This window comes from Triturus cristatus, chromosome 1_1 (genome assembly GCF_964204655.1).
Source record: "Triturus cristatus chromosome 1_1, aTriCri1.1, whole genome shotgun sequence".
NCBI classification, from domain to species: domain Eukaryota; kingdom Metazoa; phylum Chordata; class Amphibia; order Caudata; family Salamandridae; genus Triturus; species Triturus cristatus.
The window spans coordinates 1,273,112,660-1,273,131,439 of NC_140579.1; the positions used below are offsets into that span (position 1 = coordinate 1,273,112,660).

The window sequence follows — 18,780 nt, forward strand, 5'->3', positions numbered from 1 at the left end:
ATGCACTACATCAACAAGCAGGGCGGAACAAAATCTCCGAAACTGTCTCGACTAGCCCAGTCGATCTGGGATTGGTCTCTCAACCATCACATCACGATTGCAGCAGTTCATCTACCGGGGGTATCCAATATCCTAGCGGATTCCCTGAGCAGGTCCTCCTCCTCGACCCACGAATGGGAGTTACATCAGCCAACTCTAGAGATGATATTTCGACGATGGGGTCGTCAACAGCTGGATCTCTTTGCCACACCAGAGAACCGCAAATGCCGAGATTATGCAAGCTGGCATCCCCACCAAGGATCACGGGGCAATGCCCTTTTGATGAACTGGTACAATCTGTTTGCCTACGCTTTTCCTCCAATCCCACTCATACCTCTTGTCCTGTGGAAGATGCGGGGGCAACCTTGCCATCTACTTCTAATAGCCCCCCGTTGGCCTCGGCAAGCATGGTTCTCAGAGTTACTCCTAATGTCTCAATGCAAACCAATCCTTCTACATCCTCGTACAGATCTACTTGCAATGAGCAAGGGGAAAATTTGTCATCCGAATCCCTCCTCACTGAGCTTATCAGCTTGGAACCTGAGCACTGTGAATTTGCCCATTTAGACATCCCACAGGACTGTAGAGACATCTTGGCTCAGGCGAGGGCTCCTTCTACGGTAAAAACGTACATATTAAAGTGGAAAAGATTCTGCCACTGGTGTGCAGCTAATGGAGTTCACCCGTTTCACTCCACGCCACAACAATTGCTACCTTTCTTCTTGCATTTAGCTAACTCCGGATTGTCTCATGCAACCTTGAGGGTTTTTCTGGCTGCAATTTCCCGTTTCCGTCAAGATTGTTCGACGTCCCTTTGTTCTTCAAGGATTATCCATCAATTCTTCAAAGGGTTATTTCGTAAATTTCCTCCTGTTAGACGCCAGCCTCCATTGTGGCATCTAAACATCGTATTGGCACAACTAATGAGGCCACCGTTTGAACCTATTCACAAGGTCGAGTTGAAGTATCTAACCTGGAAGGTGGCTCTTCTTCTGGCACTAACGTCTTCATGTCGCGTCAGTGACATTCATGCATTTACCATAAATCCGCCTTTCCTACAGTTCAAACCAGATTCTGTAGTGTTGCGTACAAATCCAACTTTTTTGCCGAAGGTGCCTTCAGACTTTCATATTAACGAACCAGTGATTTTGAAAACCTTCTTTGCTAATCCTCAAACTCCTGCGGAGCAGAGATTACATTCCCTGGATGTGAAACGATGTTTAAAGTTCTACATCAGCAGAACAGCTTCTTTACGAAAAACTGATCAACTCTTCATAGCTTATGGACGCTATCACAAGGGACGTCCAGTTACAAAACCAACTATTGCACGTTGGGTTTCAGCAGCCATCGTCTTCTGCCATCAAAAGGCAAACAAGCCATTGCAGTCACCAGTGAGGGCTCACTCCACTAGAGCGATGTCTTCTTCAACCGCATTATTTGCTGGAGTGCCTTTACATCAGATCTGCAGAGCAGCTACGTGGTCAAGCAGACATACGTTTACAAGACATTACTGCTTGGCAACTTTAAACGAGGAGGATGCTGCAGTTGGGCAGGCAGTGCTTCGCAATCTTTTTAAATAAGGTGAGCCTCTTCCTTCCCTCCTCCATATTGTTTCCATGTACCGTTGAAATAATGGTTCATTTACACTTATATAGATATTCAGTAATATCATATATATAAGGATATTGATTGGCATTACAACTGTTTAGTGCTGTTATGACTATGGAAACCATGATAATTGTTACTGCTGGCTATTCTATATTCAAGCATGTGAATCTATGAAAGACACCCCAATACTGGAGAAGAACAATTGTTACTTACCTGTAAACAGGTGGTTCTCCAGTATTGGTGTCTTTCATAGATTCACATGCGACCCTCCCTCCTCCCTTCAGAGGCTCTCTTCTCCTCATACACTCTAAAGTCACTTTGGTGCTACGAAAATCTGAGGTGAGGAGCTCTGAGGAGAAGGTTCTAGAGAGGAGCTGGCGCCTGATTGGCCGTAGTTTGGACTAACATAATGACAGAGAGAGACTGCGAATGTCTTTTTTCTCTTTCCATGTATCTCTATGGAGATTTCATATAGGGACATTCTTGATGTTTATCACTTACTTATATCTCTGTTTTATATGATTACTTATGTATATGTATATATATATATATATATATATATTATGACTGTATATATTGCTATATTATTTACCGTGGGACTCCCACTCCGACGACGGGGAATATTCAAGCATGTGAATCTATGAAAGACACCAATACTGGAGAACCACCTGTTTACAGGTAAGTAACAATTGTTCTTTTTTGATTTTATTTTTTTAAAAGAACGTTTTTCTAATGCCACATGAGGCTTTTATTATTTTGTTCCCTTATGGCTTACATTAGTTTCAGAATGTTTTCATATTAAACTCCTGAGCGGCTGAATTTATGCAACTAGTCTGCTGGAGGTTGGTTTAAGTATCTTAAGCAGTTCTGTAGATTTTAACAAATCATTCGGTGACTGTACTGTTGGGGAGGGGGTTGGTCCTATTGCTCAGTGTCATCTTGGAGGTACACAAGTCATCCTTGTATTATGCAATTCTGGTTGTATGGCAAGAACTTTCTTACATAAGTGTGCTCATACTTGCTTTGAGGCAGAGTTATACTCTATCACTTGAAAAGAAAACTGAATACAAAACTCTAACCCTCAGTCGAGCCTCAGTTGCAGGATTTAAAATATTTCCGGGTTTACTAAAGTGTGAAATCGGATTTGTAAATAGTGTACTTGAATTTGTCTCTTTAGGATCAAGCTGCCCGAGACATGAAGCGACTAGAGGAGAAGGACAAGGAGATCAAAAACTCCAAGTAAGCGTTCTTTCTACTATCTTGAATGCCAGAAACCTATTAAGGGTGCCAATCAGCTTTATTTATAGTTTTAACTCCAGTATACAGTGGTGATTAGTGTTTTCAGCTGGGATAACTGGGATGTTTTCTGAAATTGAATGCGAAGATCATTGCCACCAGGGTAATATGCCACTGGAACCAAGCTATACCTGGCTGATGAGGAGGACCTGATCAGGCGGTTCTGGCTGGATTGTTCCCAATGGAACTGGGTCAAGACTGATTTGCATCTGAGGGCTGGGGCCAAACTGAGGTGGAATGGTGTGCAAAATTATAATTGACTGGGATGCACTCCTAGTAATTACCAGTGGCTGAGATTAGTTCAAATACTGCATCCATCACTTTTCTTGTATATTTCATTGTGACGTCCTAAGTGGGATGGGCATGTCCAGACGTGGGTGCGTGACTGGAAAAAGCTAATAATTGAAGCTCTCCATCCATCACCTTTTTATATACACCTTTAAGAACACCATCTTGGGATGCCTTATTTTCTTTTATTTTTCCATTATAATATTAGCTCAATAAAAACCGTCCTTGAATCATCACAAGACAGCATTTGCAAAGGTCATTTTGCAAGACCAACTATTCCTAGTGCTTTTTTTAAGCATCTCCAACTTTATATCTCCTAACCCTTTTCTTCCTCTCTTTTGTAGTTTCACAGTTGTTTTCCTTTGTGGGACATGCTGGTAGCACTCGTCGCCACTGCGTTCTTGCAACGAGAACACAAGTAGCTACCATCTATATTTTTGGTAGTGTATTACAATTAAAAATGGGAGAGTTCATATTGGCACAAGTTTGAGGCGTGAGCGGCAAGGCATTGTTATAGCTGCAGCCATGTTAAAGAAAATGTCTGTGGGGGGGGGGGGGTTAAAAAGTTGTGTGAAAGACACCAGTCATAAAAGGAAGTTTGTCTCCCCAATCTGCAGAGTATATGGACACCATAGCCTCTGTAGGCTCTAGTGGGGAGACGGGTGTGAAACATTAGCTCTTTGGGGTAAGGTGGCACATTACAGCAAGAGATGGGTAAACAAGGGTTATATTCTTGTGCAACACACACAACAATGACCAACATCCTATAATAGCCAGCAGGTCTGCCACAGCTGCAGTCCCCCCCTCTATAGACCTTGATTGAGTCAGCTGAAAGAGTTCCAGCACTGCCTCTACCTCAGTCTAATCAAAGGCATTTTCTGGGAATAAGTCTGATATGTTACATTCTCTTCTGCATATAGACTGAAAATAAAGGTCATTGGTTTATCATCAGAATATTGAAACATACAAGCAGTGGATGCGCTTTAATTGTTGCAGTTGTGGTAGGCCCAATGGCTATTTATGAATTCCTCCATTGTTTTGTGCATTGTGTAATCCCTGTGAAATTTGTTAGCATAGATTGTTTAACCGGCACCCTACCACCTTGTTCTCTCTTCTACTGCTCGTTTGAACAAATTGTGTTTGTGGGCCATACCTCTCCAGTAGTTCTGCTTTGGTAGTGTTTAGTTTAGTTTATTAAATTAACACAGTTAATTAAAACCATTGCAATAAAATGTCATCGTAGCACTGTTACCACATTAAAAGCGGAGCAAACCATCAAGTTTCAATTCATACACATTACTGACGAGGCAGGCTTGTAGTTACTGTTGTAATCACGTGACAGGCTTCAAAAACCAAGGATAAAATTATTTGGTGCATAGACACTAGGGCAAAGTGCAAAAATAGTCTGTGATAAGTTTTTGGGGAGAAGGAGCTGGTAGGGCAGGGGCAGGAGAGGGAGAAAGCAGATTGTCCAAGAGTCTCACATATTTTCCGGACTTTGCAAGCACTTGAATATCTGGGGAGGTAAAGCAGAGAGCAGATGCCTCCCAACATGTACTGATGCCCCTTTTTAGTTATAAGGGTTTTAAGAGAAGTCTTCTGGGAGCGTCAAGGCCTGGACAACAGCACAGAAGATGCAGCCATGATTCAGACCTATAAGTTCACAGTCTGCATGCCCCCTCCTCACTGTTTGGAGCCGATCAGTTGAAGGCAGTGGAGCGCAGACCTAGGAGACGCATGAACATTATATTTTTGTGGGCCGCTGCGTTCAGACTATCAAGAAGGTAAGGTTGAGGTACCCCAGGGAAGTATGAGTCGTTCAAGGGGAGCAAGATAATTGAAGTTGTTAGGACCCGAATGTCCATCTGGTAGGAAATTTGTCTAACCTGCTTGTTGATAACCCTTTTCCAGACTGTGTATTGAATAGAGTCTGCAGTTAGTGATGTTTCGTTAATATGTAGCGTTGTTATGGCTTTTACAATTTGACGGTTCCATGGATTCCCGGAGCTGCCAAGAGTTTCTTTTAACCGGGATTTAGGCATGTTATCTGTGGCTTTTAGTGCCCTTGTATAGTACTTCAGGGTGTCTGCCTCACAGAAAATAGATAGTCTTTGAAGACCCAGCTCCAGTCTTAGTCTTGACCTGTGAATATAATTCGGGAGACGGAAGATTTTTTTATAAATGGTAGCCTGGGCGTGGTCGAGACTGGCTGAGCATGCACCAAGAAAGGCCTGGTGCCTGTAACTTACGGCAGGAAGAAGGGTAGCTTTAGTCACCTTCAGAATGGGTTCAGCAGAAGGACTGCTCAGGGACTGGTTAAGTCGAGTCAGGCTGTATGTTGTTGCTCCAGCTCTCTTTTTCAAAGCAGCCAAGTGGACTGATGGTCTGGAACACTTGCTAAACCAGACCCCCAGGTAGTTGTATTTTGATGTTGTTTTAATCCTTGCGGGTCCAATGTTCCACGTTAAACCTTTCGTTTTCTTGCAACGGCCAAACATCAAGACCGTGGTCTTATCCTGGTTAATTTTAAGAGCATTAGCTGTGTTGTATTTGTGGAGCGTGCACAGGGCTCTTTGGAGGCCAGACTTTGCCTGGTTCATGATAACAATATCATCAGCGTATTTCAGAATGTGCAAGTTCGTTTTTGCAAGGCCCAGTTTTGGCGGAAGGAGACCACTTTTTTCCCGGAATCTCCCCAGGTCAGTGGTGTAGAGGTTGAACAAGAGGGGAGCAAGAACACATCCTTGCTTTAGGCCGTCTGAAGTTGGAATTTTTGCAGAGACTGTCGTTGGGCCAGTTCTGACTCGTACCCATGTGTTCTTATGCAAGGAGATAAGGGTTCCGAGCAGGCTCTGTGGAATCCCCCACTTATCCAATTTCCTCCATAAAGTGTTACGGGACACTTTATCGAAGACGGTGCTGTAGTCTATAAAACAGCAATAGAGGGGAGTTGATTTTTTTGTGCTGCTTGTTGGCTCAGCATGGCTAGGGCAGTGATGTCAATTGTGGAGGCAGAAGATCTGAACCCAGTTTGAAAGTATGGTAAAATGTTATTTTCCGCTACCCATTTTTCTAGCGACCTGAGAAGACACCGAGCATATACCTTAGTCCCAAGATTTAATAGGGCAATGAGTCGTAATTAGCTGGAAGGGAGGGATCTCCTTTTTTGAAAATTGGGCATCAGATCGAGCCTTTCCATGAGCCTGGTATCCGATAGGTACTAAACACATAGTTGTATAAGGGAACTAATAAATTAGCCCAATCTTCCAGCGCACATTTGAATACAGCAAATGGAAGGCCGTTGGGCCCTGGAGCACCATCGTTTTTCATGGATTTCAGAAACTTGCAGACCTGGGCCAAGGTAGTCAGCTCATGGGTTTCCATCCGCGTAGTGTCGGCAGGATCTCTGATTTCGACCTCAACGTGATCCAGGGTATCACAGCAGTATTGTTGAGTCACATACTGAGACCAGACCAGACTTCTTCATGAACCGCGTTCCTCCTGCTCTTGTTGGAGGAACGAAGTGTGTTTATATGGTTCCAAAAGTGGGTAAGGTTTTTTTCCTTTAACAGGGAAAATATTTTTAGCCAGTCATTCTGTTCTTTTTGTTTCTTAGCTTCCCATGTTGATTTTTAAAGGCTTTATGTAGTAAGGCCATGTTATTAGCAGAGAGCTCTGTACTTTTCAATTTATGCAGGCGCACAGCCCTCCTTGGGGCTCTTCTTTGGGTGAGTAAGACCAGATCGAAAATCCGCTGCAGGAGAGGCCTGGGCAGTCTATGATGAACCTCACGGCCTATTAGACGGTCTCGTAATTTAGCAATGACGTTGTCCCACCAATGAGGATAGTCTGTGGGAGGGTAGTGTGTGACATTTGGAGTTATTTCCATGAGCCAAGAGCCCACCTTATCAACGCCTAGAGTCCCATTTGATTCGTCTGACTAGAGTGTGGAGTTCAGTCTGCGTTGAATGCCCCACTTCAATTAATTTGGCAGCCACAGGAACTTACAGGTCCATTGTTACGGTCAAAGGGTTATGGTTGCTCTCTGTTCGAGTGGGGACCTCCATTTTAACTAACTTACTTGCCAAAGCTGGTGATAAGAAATTATAATCAATGGTCTAGAGATTCTTAAATGTTGGAGATAGATGGGCACTGGGTTCGTGTTCCAATGTGATTTGCTTTGCAGAGCGTAAATTGTAATTGGTTAAAAAAGTGATCATGGCTTCTTGCTCTTTGGTTTTGGAGTCTAAATGAGCGTTGGATCCCAGATCTCTGATGTTAAAATCGCCTAATAACAAAACGTCAGCAGAAGCAAACTCAAGTAAAAGCTCTTCCAGATGCTTGACCAAAAGAGCTGTGGCCAATGACTGTGATATTTTAGCTGTTTGGTGGTAACAGTTGATTAAAAGCAACGGGAACTCCCTGGTTGGAGTTGAAAGACCGGTGATTAATACAATTTACCCTGCCGTAGAGTTCCGATAGAGGGGGGGGTAGCTGCGATCTTGCTCCTATGTTTAATGAAAATGGAGAGGCCCCCAGAAGGTCTACAATAGGAATTAGGCTGGGATGCTGGTTGAAAGAGTCCATAGTAGCCATGGAGAGCCGATGGAAACCGAGACCAGGTCTCTTGGAAACAGATACTATCACTTTTGCTCAGATAGTCCACTGCTGATTTGGATGAAAGAGTTGACTCTAACCCAGCAGCATTCCAAGAGGAGATGGTTAGTTTAGAATCTGTCCGCATAACTTGGCCGTTAAGAAGGATACTGCTGGGAGCAGGGTGCTGGAGGCTCTGGATGAGAGTACCCATGGCGGCTGTAAGTATTATGGGAGACAGAGAGACTTGATTTACTGCTAACCCAGCGTTGATTGTTGTTATATGAAATGTTTGAGGTTATCCGCTTTTGATGCAACTGGCAGCCAAACATGGGTTGCACCCCGTGACCCTTTCAGGACGCTGGTGTACGGCCTCACAGGTTCATCCTGAAGAAGAACATGGGGATATTTCTGTTGGGGGAGGACCCAGAGTTCTATACCCCAGTCTTCAAAAAAACTGGCTTCCCCAAGAATTGAATCCCTTAGGGATTCTCGTGACCACGATGTAACAGTTGCTTCCAAAGACCCTTTGCCTGGTATTAAGGCAAACTTAACTGATGTAAGATCAGAAGAAGTAATCCCAGAGAGCGCCGGGACATGCTTGAATAAGCGAATTAGGTTGTTTCCATCAAGAGTGTCATGCGGGCCCTTGTGGGCAAAGTGAGGGAAAAAAACATGTTCTGCATCTTTTTCCAGACCTTGGTGTTTCTGACTCCCAACTGTTTCAGGTGGAGGCAAAGGGGCCTTAAAGTGTAGAGGTGTACCTTCGGATAGACAATGATTACCCTCCAGTTGACTTTGCCCTCCCACGGCCTGTATAAATTGAGACTGAGGAGTCTTCTGCATTTATGTGGAGTAGACCCTAAGGGCTTTGTTCGGGTCACCTGTTGGGTGTCGCAGAGAGGGGCCCATCAGTACGCCATCTGGTGTGATTTGGGAAACGACGGTAGTATGGTTTACGTTTCCCGAGCACTTATTTGGACCGCTTCATGTGTTTGAGACTTCCCTTGAATGCTGAGTTGCGTAGTCTTGCCTGCCCAAACTTTGGCCTTGAGAGGCTATCCCCTTGATTTTGGTTGACAAAGACCCATGCTTCGTGATGGTAGAGTATAGTTCGGTGTCACTGGGGGCCGGGGGGGTCCCCTTGGGAGCCTCCTGAGTGATTGACCAAGGGATATTGATGGAGTCATTATCAGTGAGAGTCATTCTAGTATCGGGGGTTTTCGTTTTGAATTTTAAAGCCTCGTTAAAAATAGTAAAGTGAGAGAGCCCCCTCACTTCAGAGAGGGACATGATAGTGACCCCTGTCCCGTCAAGCCCCGATCTCCGTTTTGCAAGACATTGTTTTTTGGTTTGTTTTTTTGGTTTGTTTTTTAAGTTTCTTTCCCTCCCTCCTAGACAATGGTGGTTTCGTGGGGAGATTAGAGAGCAGATGGGCGACATTTGAAGGAGCTAGGTCAGTGAGATCAGGCTGCGTGGTCGCTAGTGGAGTGATCATTGGGCTGCTAGTGTTAATGGTCACCAGGACAGCTTTGGGATCACTTGTGCCGGTCGCCGTTGGCTGACAGGCAAGGACGTTGAGTTTTTGATGTCTGATTCCAAGGGGAGGGAAATAATTCTTCTTGCTGATGATGATGAGTCTAATGTTTTGCAGCGTGAATCTTTCTGGATTCACTATGCTGTGCATTATTCCGCGATCTTGTGGTTGGGTCCGGATTCCCGTGACGTCGTCGTGCTTCCTGCGGAAGTCCCACCTTTGGGGCGCCATCTTCAGATTCTTTTTTCCGCCGTTGGGTCTGGATCGTCATCGGGAAGCTCCAGAATTACACTCGAAGGAAGAAGGAAGAAAAGCGAGTTTCGTCGATAGAAACACTAGAAGATATCAGGAAAGGAAAAGATTTCATCGGGAGCGCGAAGAAAGGAGGACCAGCGCCCTTTTTCTTCGACGGCCTTGGAGAATGCACGCTCAGAGACCCTGAGCGCAATGGACAAGACGCCATTCAAGTTCTGCCCAAACTGCCACCACAAGTTCGCGCAGAAAGACCAGCATCCGGTCTGCAACCTCTGCCTACCGGTCGATCACCAGAGTATCGACTGCAACGCCTGCTCAGCCTTCGCGCCGAAGACACTCAGGGTGAGAGAGCGGCAGAGAAGGGCCAACGCCAGCATGGATGGCAAGGGGAAGCCCCCGACGCTCTACGCTCTGGGCCTCTCCTCGGACGACGAGGACAACGACGCCGAGACAGCCGAAAACTTCACGGTCGTAGAGACCGACAAGAAAAAAGAAGACGAGGTAAGAGAATCGTCGAGCGCAAAACAGAAAGTACCTCGACAACACGAGGGTGACTCGAGAAAATCTGAGTCAAAGTCCACGAAGGGAGCCCCGGCGCCGAAAACTTCGACGTCCAAAGGGGGAACCACGGACAAGAGGCCGAGCGGATCCTTAGAGAAGGACTCCCTGGTGCCGAAAGACGCCGAAAGGCAAGGGTCGTCGAAAGCATCCCATGAAACGGGCCGATCGACGCAGAAAGAACGTTCGACGTCGAGGCAAGTTTCATCGAAAAGACCCGCGGTCGACGCCAAAAGCATCTCCGAGATGGAGAAAAAGAAGAGGCGGCTCGAGGCCGAAATGGAGAACATCCTTCAAAGAAAGAAGGAGTTCGACGCCAGAATGAAGGAATTCAAGATTCCAACGGTTTCATCAGCGGACGTCGGTGAGGTCGAAGACGAGTTCGACGCCGAAGGGCTGACAAGAGAACTCGAAGAGGAAGAAGAGCCCTATTATGAGGGAGAAGCCGAGGAAGAAGACCAACGGTCGTTCTACGAATCGGCGGCATCTACCAGCAACGACGTCGAATGGCACGATCTCGACACCGAAAACCCGGAGGAGCCCGTGGACACGTACCCTTCGAGGCCTTCGCCACCCGACGACATCGGGGTCTACAATATGGTGGTCAGGAGCGCAGCAATGGCCTTCGGCGTCAAACTCGACGAGGAGAAACCGAAAGCCGATTTTCTCGTCGAGACACTGCTCCCCATCCAGACAAGGAGCCAGTTCCTCCCCATGCTACAAAGCGTGATGAATCAGGGGAGAGAAGCCTTCAAGGAACCTGCGACCTGCCGGTCGATCACGCCCAGGACAGAGAAGAAATATAAGCACTCCTCCCTGGACCCCCCTTACATCAAGGGTAGCGTGACCGCGGACTCCATCATAGCCTCCACGGCCAGGAGAAGGGCCAACGTACCAGCAACTTCGGGCCCACCCCCGGATAAGGAGAGCAGGAGGATTGACCTCACAGGAAGAAAGGTCGAGAGGAACGCCGCAATGCACTGGCGCATGGCGAATTCAAATGCACTCCTCAATAGACACCAATACCAGCACTGGGATGAGATGGGGGAGTTAGTAAAGCACCTCCCCGAAGAATACCGGCAGAGAGCCTCTCACCTGATAGATGAAGGCAAAAACATCGCCAACTCCTGTATAAAGACGGCGTTGGATGGGGCAGAGACTTCAGCAAGACTCATGGCCATAGGGGTCACAGAGAGGAGGCATGCATGGCTAAGAATCTCGGGATTCAAACCGGAAGTGCAGAACAACATCCTTGGCACCCCCTTCAATGGAGAGACACTGTTCGGAGCAACAGTGGACGACAAGCTCACCCAGCTGAAAAAAGAAAACGAGACGGCGAGGTCCATGGGGGCCCTACAGCTGAGGGGAATGAGGCGAGGAAATCCCTCGAAGACCCTACGGTAGGGGAGGAAGCCAGCAGGGGACGTCGCACCAGGCGTTCCAACAAAGTCAGCAGGGTGAAGGTCACGGACAAGGTCAGCAGAAGCAAAACTGGCAATATCAACCTCGGGGCCAGTCCTTTCGCGGGAGAGGGAACGGACGTGGCCAAAGGAGGAGAGGGGGCGAACAGCCCTCGACGAAGTGACTCAGCACGCAAGAGGACGCCTACCCTCGTCAGGACCCCAAGGGTGAGGCGCAGAAAAGTGTCATCAGGGGGAAGAGAAAATTCAAGAGCCTACGAGCATACGACACCAGTAGGCGGAAGACTGAGGTTCTACCTTCAGGAGTGGCGGCGTATAACCACAGACAAGTGGATACGGAACGTTGTGCAGTACGGGTACTGCGTAGATTTGGAGAAAAGACCTCCAAACAGGAAACCAAGGGGAAGACTGAGATCGGCCCAAGAACTGGCAATACTCAGAGAAGAAACGCGGAAACTCCTGCAAAAGGGAGCCATAGAGACAGTGCCGTTCAGAGAACGCAACAAAGGGGTCTACTCAAACTACTTCGTGGTTCCGAAGGTAGACGGAGACCTCAGACCCATACTAGACCTCCGTTACCTAAACAAGTTCATCAGAACGCAAAGGTTCAAAATGACTTCACTGCAGGAGGTTCTGCCACAGATAAGAGAAGGGGGACTTCATGGTCACCGTGGACCTCAAGGATGCCTATCTTCACATCCCAATAAACAGAAGGCACAAGGGCCTTCTAAGATTCAACATCGAACAAGAACACTACCAGTTCACGACCCTGGCCTTCGGATTAAAATCAGCACCAAGGGTCTTTACAAAATGCCTGTCGGCGGTAGCGGCGCACCTACGAAGGCACGACTGGCTGGTCAAGGCAAACTCACGCGGAAAGTGCGAAAGGCACGCAAAACGCGTAACAGACACCCTCACAAATCTGGGATTCTCGATCCACTGGGGAAAATCATCGATGGAACCGGAGCAGGTGAAGATTTTCCTGGGGGCAAAGATCAACTCCCGCAACAGTACAGTAGTGCCCAGCGAGAGGAGGACAGAGGCTCTACTGAAGGAGGCGAAGCTCTACCAGAAGGGGCGAGCTCTGACAGTGAGGGCTGTGAGCAAGATGATGGGGATGATGGCGTCCTGTATCCAGCTGGTGCCGAATGTACGCCTGCACATGAGACCATTCCAGGAATGGCTGCAACAGCAATGGTCACAAGCAAACGGAAGTTGGGAGGATCTAGTGGTTGTTACGCACGCAGTGCAGGAGGAGATAACTTGGTGGAACAGAGACAACATAACAGCAGGGAGAAGCCTGACACCACCAATCCCAACAGTGACCATTACCACGGACGCATCGCAGAAGGGATGGGGAGCGCACATGGACAACCTCAGAGTGAGGGGTCTATGGGCCCCAGCAGATGCGGTCCGCCATATCAACTACCTCGAGTTGAAAACAATCCTGCTAGCCCTGAAGGCATTCCAGAGGCACCTGTTCAACAAGAGGGTGTTGGTCCAAACAGACAACACCACGGCGATGTTCTACATCAACAAACAAGGGGGGACACAGTCGTTCCCGCTCTCATCCCTAGCTCAGGAGATTTGGAGATGGGCCATACCTCTCAGGATAGATCTACTGGCAATTCACCTACCGGGGAAGGACAATGTGGAGGCAGACTGGCTAAGCAGGCAGACCTCAGCATCACACGAGTGGGAGCTCAATGGCCAGGAAACGGAGAAACTCTTCCGGAGATGGGGGACTCCCACAATAGACCTTTTTGCAACACGCCACAATGCAAAATGCCAAAGCTTCGCGTCCAGGCAACCAGATCAGCAATCCAAGGGAAATGCCCTATGGATAAGCTGGTCGAGGACATTTGCCTACGCCTTTCCACCGATACCCCTGTTGCACAGAGTGCTCGACAAGTGCAGAACCAGCAACATGACCCTGATCCTGGTGGCTCCGCAGTGGGCGAGGCAGACATGGTTCTCACAAATTCAGGAAATGGCACAAGGCGACCCATACAGGTTCGAGAGGAGGAAGGACCTGCTCTCAATGCAAAACGGAGAGGTCCTGCACCCAGAGCCAGAGACCCTCAACCTGGCGGCATGGCTCCTGAAGACCTAGAGTTCGCACACTTAAGATTGCCGCCGAGCACGATGCGAGTGCTACGGGAGGCGAGGAAACCAACTACACGAAAATGCTACAGCGCAAAATGGAAGAGGTTCACTGTGTGGTGCCGGAAAAAGGGCCTGCAAAACAGAATGACAAGAGACTCAACAGTACTGAGGTACCTCACACACCTTCTAAAGAGTAACCTCTGCTCGAGCTCACTAAGGGTACACCTAGCGGCCATCGTGGCCTACACCAGAGGTGAAAAAGGTGGAAGTTTCTTCAGCTCGCAGGTGGTGAGGAGATTCATGGAAGGAGCCAAAAGGATGGCCCCCCCGAAAAGGTTGCCACCGCCGGCATGGAATCTGAATGTGGTCCTGACGGAGCTCATGAAGGCACCGTTTGAACCCATTCACAAGGCCACACTGCAGATGTTGACTATGAAAACAGCCTTTCTGGTGGCCATAACCTCACTACGCAGGGTGAGCGAGCTTCAAGCACTAACGCTGCAGGAACCCTACATTCAGATCCACAAAGATAGAATAGTCCTGAGAACGGACCCACACTTCATGCCCAAGGTAGTGTCGGCGTTCCACATAAATCAGACTATCCAGATACCAAGTTTCTTCCAAAACCCGACTACAAACGCAGAAAAGGCACTGCACACCCTCGATGCCAGAAGAGCGGTGATGCACTACATTGAGAGAACCAAAGAACTCAGGAAGTCGAAACAGCTGTTTGTGTCCTTTGCTACTAGCTTCATGGGTAGACCAGTGACTAAGGGCACCATCGCAAGGTGGATTGCCCTCACTATTCAATTCTGCCACAAACAGGCTGGACAGGAGCTAGCGGAGGGGCCGCAGGCTCACTCCACAAGGAAGAAAGGGGCCACCGTGGCCTTCCTGGCGAACACGCCCATCCAGGACATATGCCTCGCGGCAACTTGGGCATCTGTGCACACGTTCACGAAACACTACTGCGTGGACATTCAGATGAACAAGGAAGCACAGGTTGGACAGAAGGTGCTTCAGCACATTTTCAACGACCAACGCTCATCTACCACCCAGCCGCCACAGAACTAGGAAAACCGCTACAAAATCGATGCACAGCATAGTGAATCCAGAAAGATTCACGCTGCAAAACGAATAGTTTTTTACCTGTCGGTGTAGTTTTGCAGCTTGAAGATCTTTCTGGATTCACTAGCGAACCCACCCACCTCCGCCAGGAAGATGAGGCTGGAGGAAGAGGGGGTAAAATGGAAAAGATCAAAGAAATACAAACATACAGATAAAGGGACAAGAAGGATTAATCAATCGCCTAGAGGTTAAAAAAAAAAAAAAAAAAGAAAGAGGAAAGGAAAAAAGAACCCGAAGATGGCGCCCCAAAGGTGGGACTTCCGCAGGAAGCACGACGACGTCACGGGAGGTGCACCAAATGGTGTACGTCGACGCCCACCTGGGCTACAAAAAAAAAAAAAAAAAAAACAAAGAAAAGACTACGAATCCGGACCCAACCACAAGATCGCGGAATAATGCACAGCATAGTGAATCCAGAAAGATCTTCAAGCTGCAAAACTACACCGACAGGTAAGAAACTATTCGTTACTAGGCACAGGGACTCTTCGGAGGGAAAACCGGTTTGAGCCTCTTGAGTAATTTTAGGTTTCCCGTTGCTGTTGGTATAGAGCTTCACGCTGTCCAAAAGCGAGCCCAGAATTTCTGGAAGGGATGAGAGTTTAATTATTGGAGAGACCCTATGGACTTTTCAAGAGAACTTAGCCTGGAGCCCAAGTCGGACAAAGTTGAGGCCAAAGTTTGAATTAAGTCGATCTGTAATTCCATTTTCTGGGATTGCCATAACAGGGCTGTTGCGATAGTCTTGTTTTACGTGAAGGGACGTCAATGAGATCATAAAAGGACTTGTGGGCTCTGAGGGCGTAGGCATAGGCGAGTCCTTGTCTTCTTGCACAGTGCTGAAAGAAATATGATGAGCACTGAAGCCCGGTGTATGCGCTAGGGAGGCCTCAATTCGGGCTTCTGGGGAGGCCAGAAACCGATCGGATAGGTTTTTAGATGAAAAGGGGCTTTCATAAGTTGGGCTCTTTCTTGGTGATAAGGAGTCGGTGGGCTTTTTTGGATGTGCACCCGGGCTGCAGCGCGGGGCGGACTTTTATGTGATAAATGAGCTGCTGCCGGGTCACCACTGCCTTCTTGAAAATTTGAAAGGGCGGACGAGCTGCCGTCATGAAGTTTGAGCTTGAATTTGTAATTTAACTGCAGTAATTATTGTAGAGTCTGAAACAGAGACTGATACAGTGGGGTCTCCAGAGCCGATGGAGTGGGTTCTTAGTGAGTCAGTGGAAGTGTCCTGGATCCCAGTGACATCCTCCTGGAAAGGCCTATAATGCTGGAGATTCTCAAATAAGACCTGTGCCTTAGGCAAGCACGAACGAGAAGCCTCAATAAATGATCCTTTGACGAGGCCGGGGTTGTGGGAGGAAGGCTGGTCATAGTCCTGGGCTTCTGGATCTCACTGCGGCCTCGTGGTAGAGGCAGGACCAGTTTGAGAATAGGCCTTACTAAAAAACTTGCTGATCCGCACTTGTGACAGTTGGCCTCCTGGGGATGATAATTTGTCTCACAATGACGGTGCCTGTGTGGGAGCCCCGGGAGAGACCCAGGCAGTGTCAACTCGAAGGGTAGTACCCTTTCTCCGGAGGAGTTTCCTTAATGGCATTGTAACTTGCCCTTCCATAAGGCACCCGGTGGATACTGCTTGTTGTTTTGGTGTTTTGCAGCTTGGGGCTTGCCACATCGCAGTTTCCCAGTCTGGGATCGGTGACTCCTCAGCGCTCTGACCTCTGTCCACTGACCACAGCCGCCCGCTTGTGGTGCTTATTGCGCTAGCAAGGCTTTCCTTCCCCCCTCTTTCCTAGTGCCCTGTTCTTTTATTTTTCTTGATCATACTTTTTTGTAAAGCGCCAATTTATCACCCAGATAGCTGCCTGTCGACCGTGCTTGAAGTTTTCCGCAGTTGCATATGTAACCACACCCATATGGACTTGCTCGACAGAATAGGAAAATAAATGTTTTAACCAATTAGAAGCAGTAAGAGCAGAATGCTGAAAGCAAAAATCTGTAAATGGAAAATGGGCAGAGCAGAAACCCTTAAAGATATTCACACCAGCAGTTCATATGCTGCTGAGCAAGGGCAGAAATCAGAAAATCATGAACCTTTAAGGAAACTTTTAAGCACTGACCCAAGATCAGGTGTAGAGAATCATTATTCTAGACAGTGGGTAAAAGGGCACAATTTTGATTTAAACTGCCCACCCGGAAGGCAAAGCTAAAATGTTGTTTGTTTGCAGAATCGAAACTTGCCTAGCATAGTAACGGTAAGTTTCAATTCTATTAAGGACCCGGAGGCGAGGATTATGCTTTTCTTCCTTCGCTTTATTATCTATGTCAAACACACAGCAGCCAGAAAAGCAGTAAAGGTGACTTTTTCTTCAATAACAGCAAGAAAACATCATCTGATCTCAACAGAAACAATGAAAATTTGCTCCATAAACATTAACTCCCATCAGTCCATGGGGTAATACAGCAACCAAGTCCTTCTACACTGTCCATAAATTCTAGAAAGTTCCTCCATTTTGTGAAGCCCTCCTCTTTCTTCGGGCAAGTCACGCCTGACCGTTATTGATCCTGCTTAGCTCCATCCTTTCCTGCAATGTAAGGAAAGCACGTGAGATTATTTCTGGTGACAATCTCAAGATGACAACACCAACATACTTATAATAAAAGCCTTTAATGTGGGCAACCAATCAACCGACAGAAAACTTTAAACCAGATTACTTACGTAAGTACGGGTGGGTTCGCCTTAGAGGCCATCGTGCCCCTGGCCGAATGTGCTCCAAACTGTTTTGTATCAATACCCGCCTCTTGCATGACCCATCTCACCCACCTGGCTATAGTGGGGGGAGGAGACAGCTTTGTGCGGTTTTCGTAAGGCAATAAGAAGTTGCTGTTCGTCCGGAGGACGAAATTCAAGAGTCATTTCCTCATACGTCTTTAGACAATTCACCACACACAGTTTGGGCGCATCCGTAAAAGCTGGAAATGAAATTGTCCTCGAGTCAGATTTGGTACGATGAACCACCATGAACGTAACCCCTTCTGGGGAGAAGACCCTTGCCGTAACGTCCAACGCCCGGATGTCAGAAACCCTGCGAAAGGAAACCAGGCATAACAGCATGGCCAGTTTAGCAGAGAGCTCCTTCAAAGAAAGATACTTATTAAGCTGCCAGGATAAGAAAAGATTCAAGACCAAATTGACGTCCCAGAGGACCGAGTATCGAGGTTCTGGGGGCCGCGTCAGACAGATACCCCACAAGAGCCGACAAACGGGTGTTCCCCAATCGGGGCTCCGTCTACTGGACAATGAGCTGCTGAAATCGCCGAACGGATCGCATTAATAGATCGGTAAGCCAGGCCGTCCGTAGCCAAATCTGCCAGAAAGTTCAACATTGGAACGACGCCTGCGACCACGGGATCAAGACCCCGTTGAAGACACCAACGCATCCACTTAGTCCACGCGGACCGATAGCGTTTCGGTGTTCTATCTGCCCAGGCCTTTGACAAGAGACTTTGAGCCGATCCCGAAAGGCCTGGGAGCGACCAGTGTCTCCTGAAAGCCTCCATGCCATGAGGCGGAGAGATCCCTGGCAAATGAGGTGGTGCTGCTCCCCGTCCGGATTCAGAAGAAGATGAAGCGGGGGGAGTAGGATTGGAAAATCCCAAGAAAGTTCCAGAAGAACTGGAAACCAAACTTGAGACCTCCAATAAGGCGTCACCACCACTAAATCTGCCTCCAGGAGCCGGATCCGGGTTGCCGTTCTTACCACCATCGAGAACGGTGGGAAGGCATAACCCCTCTCTCAACTTCAGTCTTGGAGAAACGCGTCCGTGGCCTCCGCCAGTGGTTCGGGCCTCCAACTGAAGAAGCGCGGGAGCTGATGGTCGAGACCGGATGCAAAGAGGTCCACCGAGAATGGACCCCAGAGACTGTTCAACCATTTGAAGACC

General features: G+C 47.8%; 2 protein-coding genes across 3 annotated transcripts in view; both read left to right on the top strand.

The window, feature by feature from the left end:
* The window catches only part of LOC146871945 (ATP-dependent RNA helicase DDX42-like), an 865,800-nt gene that overhangs the window by 227,564 nt on the left and 619,456 nt on the right, over positions 1–18,780 (top strand). For both annotated transcript variants that reach the window (XM_085652377.1, XM_085652387.1), the window contains exon 4: positions 2,825–2,886. In XM_085652377.1, coding sequence (XP_085508503.1) covers positions 2,825–2,886 — 62 coding nt within the window. The remainder of the gene's footprint in view (positions 1–2,824; positions 2,887–18,780) is intronic.
* On the top strand, positions 10,003–15,044 carry LOC146871946 (uncharacterized). Its single transcript, XM_085652364.1, has 2 exons — positions 10,003–14,809; positions 14,900–15,044. Exon 1 carries the CDS (start codon positions 11,383–11,385, stop codon positions 14,776–14,778), a length of 3,396 nt encoding a protein of 1,131 aa, XP_085508490.1. The 5' UTR covers positions 10,003–11,382; the 3' UTR covers positions 14,779–14,809; positions 14,900–15,044.

Excerpts from the sequence above, each read along its gene's own strand:
- LOC146871946 (XM_085652364.1), top strand. The coding sequence starts at position 11,383 with ATGGCTAAGAATCTCGGGATTCAAACCGGAAGTGCAGAACAACATCCT.